Source organism: Sinocyclocheilus rhinocerous, unplaced genomic scaffold (genome assembly GCF_001515625.1).
Source record: "Sinocyclocheilus rhinocerous isolate Xijiao unplaced genomic scaffold, SAMN03320098_v1.1 scaffold499, whole genome shotgun sequence".
Taxonomy (NCBI): domain Eukaryota; kingdom Metazoa; phylum Chordata; class Actinopteri; order Cypriniformes; family Cyprinidae; genus Sinocyclocheilus; species Sinocyclocheilus rhinocerous.
Window position 1 is genome coordinate 621,009 of NW_015637156.1, and position 10,843 is coordinate 631,851.

At 35.7% G+C, this 10,843-nt stretch overlaps 1 protein-coding gene across 1 annotated transcript in view; it reads left to right on the forward strand.

Moving 5' to 3' along the window:
- Positions 1 to 10,843, forward strand: part of LOC107748730 (potassium voltage-gated channel subfamily H member 8-like) — a 53,847-nt gene that overhangs the window by 6,569 nt on the left and 36,435 nt on the right. The window contains exons 2-3 of the mRNA XM_016563676.1: positions 3,194 to 3,427; positions 6,344 to 6,475. Coding sequence (XP_016419162.1) covers positions 3,194 to 3,427; positions 6,344 to 6,475 — 366 coding nt within the window. The remainder of the gene's footprint in view (positions 1 to 3,193; positions 3,428 to 6,343; positions 6,476 to 10,843) is intronic.

The window sequence follows — 10,843 nt, forward strand, 5'->3', positions numbered from 1 at the left end:
TATATATATAATATTTTTTGCTTGTACACGCTGTCTGTGACGGTGCACACATGAAAACATGTCTGAGGATAGGATAAGGATGCATTTTGCACAGCAAACATATACACTGTATGCATATATTTAGATAAAACACAAATATGCTTAGAAATAGACAAACACTCAGCTCCAGTTTTGAATGAACAAGTAGGTATTTTCAGCTGTTGTCGTATTGCTGGCCGATAGGTTATGACCTGGGAGTGAGTAGATGAACAGTAAGATAGAGAGATTTCTCTTCTGGGATGTGCTGTCGTCTTTAGACTGCAGAACAAGTATGGCTAGTAGGGCCACTTCGGCATGCATCAGTGTCAGTCATTGTGAAAATATTCATAGCAGCTGTTTTCAGTCATTATTTTTGAATGTTTTTGCTCTGTTGATTCTGTCACAGTGCTTAATCAAAGCCACATCAGATGGGCGAACACATAATAGGTTATGCAGGATATCAGAAGGAAATTCCTCTATTTTAAGCCAGGGTTATTATAGTTAACTAAAATTAAAATCATAGAAAAAAAAACATTTTTGTTTCCTAAAATAATATAAATATGAACTGAAATAAAAAAAAATAAAAAAAAAATTGAGCTAGTTGCCAAGGTAACATTTCTCATTTTCAGAGTAACTTGATGTACTAAAATAACTAAAGCTATATAGAGACATATTGACAAAAAAAAATTAAAGTAAATATTAAAATTGAAAAATGTATTCAATATTGTAATAAAACTATAATGGTAGCTCACTGATACTAAAATAACACTGTTTTGTGCACACTCTTATGAATTAGACTAAATAGGTGTTACATTATCTTCCTAGGATAGGAGCCGAACCCATGAAACTGATCATAAGAGTTACAGTGTTTTAATAAAGAACCTGACAATTTCACCTGTTAAATCTGGTAACAGTCACACTTCTTCACAAAGACTTTTAGTGAGAGATGTTATAAAATGTAACTGCTTATAATGTATTTGCTAAAATTTAAATGGGGAAGGTTCTTTTTTTTTTAATCACTTTTTGACATTGTTGGTTTGATCAATAAAAAAAAAAAATCCACAGTTTAATTCTGTTATTGAAATTCTGTTATTAAAAATATTGATAAGCCCGTAATTATTTTAATTTTATATTGCCAATATTATAATTAAATGGGCAATATTACGCATTTGGACTACTATTAATTCAGCATGCAAAAACTGAAATCTGTTCAAAAAGCATATTGCTTTAATTTAGTGTTCATAATAGTAGAGGGGGAATCTCTGGGATTCTGTAGATCTCAGAGAATTATGTCCAATTAATAGTTTGTGTGTCTTTGCTATTGTTACATGTGCACAGCAACTCCCTGACATGCACTCATAAAGGGATTCACCCAAAAATTAAAGATTATTAGAGATCATTAGAGATCAAAGATCATTAACTCACCCACATCGTTCCAAATCTGTATTACTTTCTGTATTCTGCTGAACACAAAGACATTTTTAGTTCCCATTGACTTGTATTTTTTGTCCATACAAAGGGAACCAAAACATTATTCAAAATATATTCTTTTGTGCTCCACAGAAGAAAGAAAAGTCATACAGATTTGGAACAACATGTGGGTGAGTTAATGATGACAGAATTTCATTTTTGTGTGGAGTAAATGTCTTTAAAGGGAATGTGCCCTTTAAGAAAATCCCATTAATTTAGTGCTTGATTATTACCATTTTTGGTCAATGACTGTTTGGTGCCGATAAAGAACGTTTCACAGTTCATTCTGCTGTCTAACTGGTGCTTGTCAGCCAAAGAGCACTTATGAATTGTTACTCTCTTTTCTTTACTTCTCTGTATTCTTTCACCTTTTCTCTTTCTGTCTCTCAGCAGCTTTCTTTTCACTGCCATTTAGATTTTTTTTTTTTGCTATTATTTCTCTCTCATCGTCCCTCTTCTCATATCTCTCTGGGTCTGACCCTCCAACACGTACGATATTATAAATGAGTGCCTAACTTTACTTTTGCTTATGCGAGCAGAACAAGTCTCAGTAAAGTTGTTCAGTCCCAGATGTCTGTCTCCTCGCCACGTGAACGCTTCTCATAAATGCCAGTGTTTAATAATGCTTGTGCGTGTTAGTCTGGGGATTCAGGGATGAGGCTCGCGAAGGCTGTCCTTCGAGAAACATTTACAAGGCAGCGTTGTTGTATTCATTTATAATGCATGGATGCTATTAATCTGTTTTGACACAATGACAGGGTTAAACAATAAAACAAGTCGGAATACCAAAAAATTATCCAGGCAGGAAATTGGTTATGTAATGAAATAAAAACAAAGCCTTTCACACGAAGAGCAGCTGAAGATTTCTGTCTAAGACATGTCATGCAAGGTCATGTGACTTACAATGTTTTAGAGACATATGATCCAATGAAGTCATAAAACATAACTGAATTAACCAATTAAATTAGGTAAAAGAAAAGCATGTTCAAGCATTAAAACTAAACCAAACCAAACTAACTTATACAAACTTATACTAATAGTTTACTTAGCTCAATTGTTCAATTGTAAATTACAAAAACTGTAAACTTTTTAAAAAAATTAAAAAATGTTTTATCAAAGAATCCTGAAATAATAAGCAAAACAACTGTTTTCAACATTGATAATAATTATTTGAGCACTAAATCAATGTATTAGATTTCTGATTTTTTGATTTTACACACACACACACAGATATGAACTGTATATATTCAACATAAAAGTGCCTGTGCCGCTGTATTTTAGATTATTTGTAGTCTACAAAGCACTTTTTTGGGTATGGAAATTGATGGATGGAAGCATTACAGCATTCTTGTATATTCAGCATCAATTTCAAGCGTTCAGTCGTTTGTGCTTTGATGATTCAACCAAGCTACATCAACTTCAGCTTGCTTGAAAAGATTTAGACTTCACAAGTTTTGTTTCAAGAGATTTAAAGGTACTGTAAAAGAGTGTAACTGAACAGATAACAAACAACTGTGGTTTAGTGAACATAACAGGGCATCTTTGCACTTGATTTGTCCCTATGCTGTAACAAGAAATTTATGCCAACATGGCCTGTAGTAAAACAGCAAACTAAAAGCATCTGGTTAAAATTTAATAAGGAATAACCAGTAACAATAAACATTAGTAAGCTAAAATTTTTTGCTTGATGTTGTGTTACTAACAGACAGCAACTTCATCCTGGCCAATGCACAAGTGTCCAAAGGCTTCCCGATCGTGTACTGCTCGGATGGATTCTGTGAGCTTACTGGATTTGCCCGAACTGAGGTCATGCAGCAGAGCTGCGCATGCAAGTTTCTGTATGGGCCGGAGACCAGCGAGCACATCATTCTTCACGTGGATTCTGCGCTTGAGGAACGTAGCGAGCTCAAGGAGGAGATCATGTTCTACAAAAAGAATGGTGAGAAGAAAAAAGCCCTTGGTGATGTTGCTGCAAAGCTTGTTGTACATGTAAAAACACACAATGTAATGCATTTTGACAAATGCTAGATGTGTCAGGTTGAGTTTCATATAATTGATCTTGGGAATTTTGCCATCCCTGTAAAACTATTAGCAGCAGTTCCACCATTAAAAGGAGACCAGTAATAATACATGGAAAGTTGTGTGATCCATCACTAGTAATAGCACATGGAGATATTACAGCACACCTTAACAAAGTTAAATCTCTAGCCATTGTTAGAAGCAGATGGTTTTATTAGAGTTGGTTGGCCAAAAGCACCAGAGAGACTCTAAAGTCGGAATACAAACTAAAGTCCAGCAGGTGTGCAAGTTTATTTGTGGAATTTACGACAACATTGAAATGGATGTCATACACCCAGGGCCGGATTTACCTCTTTTCGTGACATAGGCAAATAAATGTTTGGGCCCCCCTTCCCTATTAATATAATAGGCCTAATATTACCACCCAAGCAAACAAAAATATTTCTTAATCAGTGGAAACCGTTACAGTATTTTCTATCGCAATAAGCGCTTGCGTTCAGTCAATAAAAATCGAATGTAGGTTCTTAATTTGTTTGAGAATTCAAACAAATTGCATTTCATTCCATTAATAGGCGCGTCGACGTGGCCACATAACCAAATTCGGGAGTGCATTATTTCTCTAATAATTTTAACGGCCTGGAGTCACAATCACACATCAATTGTTCAGAAGATTTGTTTCAAGACATTTTACATGTTTCCGTCCTGAAATCTCATGGGTGTTGAACTAGCTAATTTTTTACGTACCTCATCCCAAACCTTCTGTTGCAAATTCCAAAACGTCATTTTAGAGCTAATAACAGAGACTTGAGCCATTGATATGCAGGCTGACGCAGTTATTAATGCAGTTTAACGCAGTTATTAGAGAGAGAGAGCGAAAGAGAGAGAGAGAGATTAAGTGCGTGTGAATACTTGCGTCTGTGCGTCTCTCAGCAGTATTCAGCAGCAGCGTCTACTAATAGCGAATCTTTAAGTTGAACTGCTTCAAGAACCTTGCTACTGAGAAATGTCATGTAGCTTTTCAGCTGCAAAACTGTTTTATTGATAAATTCGCAGGGCAGCGCTGATAACAATGCGTGTCTATGTGTGTGCGTGTGTGAGAGAGAACGGGAGAAAGAAAGCGTGATTTCCGTACATAAAAAAGGTTGAAGACATGGAAATAGTTTGTCATTTTTACCCTATTGTTTGTTATATTTATTTGCTCAATGTCTTCTGAGGTTTTGGTTCTTTTACTGTTGTAGATATCCCATAGTATAACAAATATTATTTATCCCTTCATTGTGTTTGGGCCCTCCCTGGACGATAGGGAGGAATGCCTAGAATGCCTATGCGTAAATCCGGCCCTGCATACACCACACTTTCAACCCTTCAGATGCAAATTTTAAGAATAATTTTCCTTAATATGTTATATCTCACTCCCTTCCACACTTTATTTTTCTCTGAAATGGTAAATTTTGAGATTTGAGATAAGTCAAAATGAATGTTCTTTTCCTTTCACTGGATTAGTAACTAAAAAGTACCATAGTACTATTTTTGAGTGGATACCATAGTGGTACCATGGTGTCCAATGAAGTACTGTACATTTAAGTAATATGTACACACAATGGTTTATAAATATGGTATTCATTATGGTACCACTGACTGCAGTACATGTCTGTGTATTATATTATATTCACGTACATCTTCAAACGAAGCTGTGGTGTTTTAGCACTTTGTTGTACCGCTTTCCTCTTGTTCATTATAATACATTGCAATATGTAATACATTATATTATATTTTATTATATTACATTACATTATATTTTACAAATATTTGTATTTCGTTTGCTAAGGTCTTACATCTTCAAACGATGGTGTGGCGTTTTAACACCTCCCTGTACCTTTTCCTCGTGCTCATTCTCCTCTCCCCCTTTGTTCTATATTGAATGGAACATCTCCAGCACACTTGTTCTAGAGAGCGTTATTATTTCATCCCCTTTTTCTTCTCCATAATGGTGAGGCTTTTTCGTGAGGAAATGAGAGATTTGACAAAGACTTCTCCAGCTGTGAGCAATCAGACGGAATTCCCCTAGAGGCTTCCAGTAACAGCTACTGGTGGAGAGAGAAACACACACACACACACACAGACGCACACATAGCTAAACAGACATATAAATGCCCTGTCGCACACATACACCCACACCGCTCAATACTCACAGACAAACAAGCATTCACGCACACACCTACATGGGAATTGGATACCATAATGGTGCCGCTCTTTTTGGATGTACTGGTTTAATTTGTTTCAGGTTTTTTAACACTTTAAATAGACTGGAAGTAATGTTTTGCCAAGTAAGCTAAAAATGTGCTTCCTGTGGTTACAACTAAATTAACTAGTTTTATTCAGTGCAGAAATTCTATTTAAAGCCAGTGTGAATTGCAACCCATTTTACTTCTATAATGTAACATATTTAAGGACACAGTATATCCAACTAAAAAAGGGCAGGGAAGTGGATCAGGATTTGATGCATATTTGCTAAAACAATGCTTAAAGGGGTCATATGATGCAATTTCATTTTTTCCTTTCTCTTTGGAGTGTTACAAGCTCTTGGTGCATAAAGAAGATCTGTAAAGTTGCAAAGACTAAAGTCTCAAATCCAAAGAGATATTCTTTATAAAAGTTAAGAGATTGGTTGACATTATCAAATAGCCGGAGTGGCCTTAGTGACATCAGGGTCAATTCAGGTAGCAGTAGCTCTTCAGTGCGACTTTGCTCATTGTCATGTTTTACAGTGTGAATGTCTCTTACTGTCTGTATATGTATGTGTTTATGTATTTTGCCTCTCTCAATTCCACTGCAGGTAGTGTGTTCTGGTGTCTGCTGGATATTGTGTCAATCAAGAATGAGAAGGGAGATGTGGTCCTCTTCCTTGCCTCTTTTAAAGACGTCACTGACACCAAAGCCAAATCTATACTTGAGGAGAAGAAAGAAGGTTTGTACATGATGAATGGGTTTATGTGTGAGCATTAATTTCTGGATGCCAAGATATTCTTGACTTTTGTTTCTCTGAAATAATATTCATGGATGTTTCTTCCACTACATCCAACTTATTGTACTAGGGGTAGATTTTTATTAAATGATTTTAACTTTTTTTTTAACCATGACTTCATTTCTTTTTTAATGCCTTATATATGTTTTTTGTTGTTTTTTTATATCATTTTATTGTTCCCAGACATGTCCTAAAAACTAAAAGAAAACCAAAACTAAAAAAAAAAAGACTAAAGACTTAAAGACTAAATCTTAAAATATGAAATCAAAATATGAATGATCAAAATTTAGTTTACTGTTTACCATGAAACAGCAGTGTACCAGCGTAATCATGAACCATATGATGTGTGGAAAAATAAGGTAAATATTTTTTATTATGCTTCAATTTCAGTTAAGCTGTATTTTTATCAAATTATGCAAAACATTTTTTATCATTTCTACTACAGAATGCTGTTAAATACAACCCACAATTTAAGTTGTGGAGAAAATGGCTTTCAAAAATGACAGTTCATGTATATACATGGCTGAAGATTGTTGCTAGACAAATTAAACTAGTGAGAGTAAAAAAATGTGTTTTAAGGGATTTTATTTCACAGTCCACAGGGCCAAATGTGTCAGTCGTGTAAGAAAAACCCTCATATGATCCCATTTTGTGCTCATCTCATTAAGGTGAGGCGGGATAAAAAACTGTCTGTTTATTGTGTTACTGAGAATCCAGATCAGATATTGGCCTCAAGCACCAAAGGGAATCCCAGTGCAACTGTGTCTGTCCTCCTCTTTTTTTTCTTTTCACACTTTTTCCTTTTGTTCCTTTCTCTCTCTCCCTCCTTCTCTGTGTTTCACGTGACCTGCGCTGCTAGTAAATTGGGAGTACATTTATTAGGATCTATAATAAGTGTTATGCCGCTGGTCTCCCTGCTGACTGCAGCCTTTTATGGATGAGTTTCTGTCGCCCCTCTCCTCCTCAGGCCCTGCAGGCTGAAGTGATCTCTATCCCTCTCTAATAACCAGCTTCCCAGCTTTCTCTCTCACTTCCTAGCCCTTCACCTCTCTTTCTCGATCCATGTTTCTCTCTGTCTGTCTGTCGCTCCATCCCTTCAGTCCTTTTCCTACTCCTGCTTTGGTTTCCCTTGGTACCTTGTTCGGCAGGGTTGCAATGAGTGACATTTTTCCCCTGTTGCCCTCGGCAATCGAGACTGGCAGCCTGGCTGTCTGCTTGTTTCCTCAGCTGGCTGATTTAAAAATGCTACATACTACACATTCGTACACACACACACATACATTACTGGTCAATATCCACAGAGACTCCACACATTTCATATGTTTTAGTCTCTAACAGTGTAACCATTGCACTACAGTACTCCTGCTGGCACTTTTTGTCTTTCATTTTTATTTTTGCTACCAACAATTACTAACACAATCAAAACAAATTCTGTATGTTGATTATGCAGTGAATTTGCTTTCGCCAACCTAGGGAGGCGAAATAGTGTAGTGATGGGTACTCACGTCACCAATGACGTTATGATATTTGGATCACATATCACTTAAGGTGTGGTTATGAGTACATCCCATAAGAAAGATTGGTGGGATCCCTAACTTGTAGAACCTCTTTCTGTATCATCAACACAAGGAAGACACAAGTGTAATAAAATAGATTTTGTTAACAAAAGATAGACAAGAGTAATCAACAACTTCTAAATGAATACCATAAACAAAAAAGGAATAAAGTGCATAAGATGCATAAAATGCAAGTGATTATGTTGGGTGTTGCTATGTCAGAGTTACGTTATCTGGAAGATAAACTGTTGCTACTCTGAAACAAATAAGGTGAAGAACCTTATTATGCATCAAACAAATATCTGAAAGATTATTTGTTATCAACTGCAATCAGCTATATAACATCTAATGCAAATTAGAAAAATCATATACTGATAATATCGCTTAGATGAAGTGTAGATAATGAAAAACAAATTTAAAAAAAACGAAAAGTTAATTTTCACGACTGGGGCTAAAATGAAGACCCTGAAAACATCAGATACATGTACATTTTCTATTTAGCAGGTGAATTTCACAGTGTCAAAAGTATGAGAAAGCATGTCAGAACGTCAGGCACTTTTATGAGAAAGCCACAGGACAAACTGCTGTGGGACTTTAATGTGGGTCAGTGGCGGTGTCAGGTGCTGACAGAATGCTTGTGCTGTTAAATTGAGAGATTAAAGAGCTGATTATGTGCAAATATTATGAATCAAAAGTCATGCACATATTTCCATTTCAGAAAACAATTTGTCTTGTCACTGTTATTTGTTATTTGTCTCAATACTTCAAAGACACAGAGAAAGAAAGCAAGAACATGATTTAACCAGACAGAGTGCAAAAAGAAGGAACAAAATCAATTTGACTAAATTAATATTTGTTGATAGACATCAAATTTACACAACAAAAAAAAACACATTTATTTGAAATTATTTTAAAGTTCACTTTTTAACGTAATGTTCCCTCTGTTTGTTTTTCTGTCTTAGCAAAACCTCTCTGTTTGGCAGACAGTTCATCTACCTGAGCAAAAACATCCTTTATACAGTACCTGACCTGTACATTGTACACACAAAAGTGGTTATCATGCAGTTGCAGCTTGTAATTTTAAGGTGCTGTGTCTAATTTATTTGACCTTTGACATAACTTAATAATATAATATATAATAAAAAGCAAATTGATTAAATTAAATGACCGTGACGACAATTGTTGTCTACAGAGAGCATAAACCCATCAAAATTAAATGTTAATCTACTGCATATTAATCTACGAGATTGTCTATATCAGGGGTGTATAATATAAAAAGAAACAAATTCAAGCATTTAAACTTTATTCGATTAAATAATTTCAAGCTGATCGCTCTGTTCTGATCATTCTCTTTCTATGAAACCCGTAAACCGCATTCACCGCTTCTAACTCTACAATGACAATAGCTTTATAGCGGCTGACCTGAACACTGCAAATATTGCTTATTCACTAGAATACAACTAAATCCCACACCTTTAGCATCTGCCTTTTTTCCACAGGGGCGCATCACATGTAGGCGTGGAGATTAGTGCTTACAGTATTGTTTGTCTTGTATGTCTGTTAAATCCACAAAAACTAAAAAAATCAGTAAGAAGGCTAAAAACAGATTTAAGAATCTATTCGGGACATTCATGTAATGAATAATTTAGTTATAAAGGCAGAATTATGACTGTCTCATGCTGAATCCGTGAGAGGTGGCAGCTCTGTATCTATTTATATATTTTTTATTAATATTTTAATATATTATTAATATCTTAATATATTATTATATCTTATACACTGTAGTGAATTTTGCTTTCGCCAACCTAGGGAGGCGAAATAGTGTAGTGATGGGTACTAACATCACCAATGACGTTATGATATTTGAATCACGTGCCACTTAAGGTGTGGTTATGAGTACATCACATAAGAAAGATTGGTGGGATCTCTAACTTGTAGAACCTCTTTCTGTATCATCAACCCAAGGAAGACACAAGTGTAATGAAATAGATTTTATTAACAAAAGATAGACAAGAGTAATCAACAACTTCTAAATGAATACCATAAATGAAACAGGAATAAAGAGCATAAGATGCATAAAATGCAAGTGATTATGTTGGGTGTTGCTATGTCAGAGTTACGTTATCTGGAAGATAAACTGTTGCTACTCTGAAACAAATAAGGTGAAGAACCTTATTATGCATCAAACAAATATCTGAAAGATTATTTGTTATCAACTGCAATCAGCTATATAACATCTAATGCAAATTAGAAAAATCATATACTGATAATACACAACAATGCCAAGGTCTCTGGAAGAGGTTTGGATAAGTGATAGTTACGTTCTCTGTGGTTGAGTGAGGAGTCCTGTGACAGTGACTTCATCCACTGGTTGTGCTAGTAACAATGCAGTGGGGAAAGGAGCAGGAATCCGATTCAACAGTCTTGAACATTAAGCACTGTAGGATGCTGATCTCCTGGAGCACCAAAGGGTCCTAAAATCTGGAACACCGCAGATGTGGCCCTTAGGGTTGGGCCGACAGACGATGCCATCGTCCATCGCCGATGGCTGACAGACATCATGATGTTAAGCTGACATTGTGATCCCCCCCACCCACCCCCTTTCCCGCAATCCGCCGCATCCCAGTTCCATGTTTGGAAAGGAATTTAAGTGTACTACGGAAACCCTAAGGGAATAAATAGCCTACGAGATGGGAGGATAAAAAAAATATTTCAATACTTTTTCTCGCAATTATATCGTTGGGTAAGTATAGGC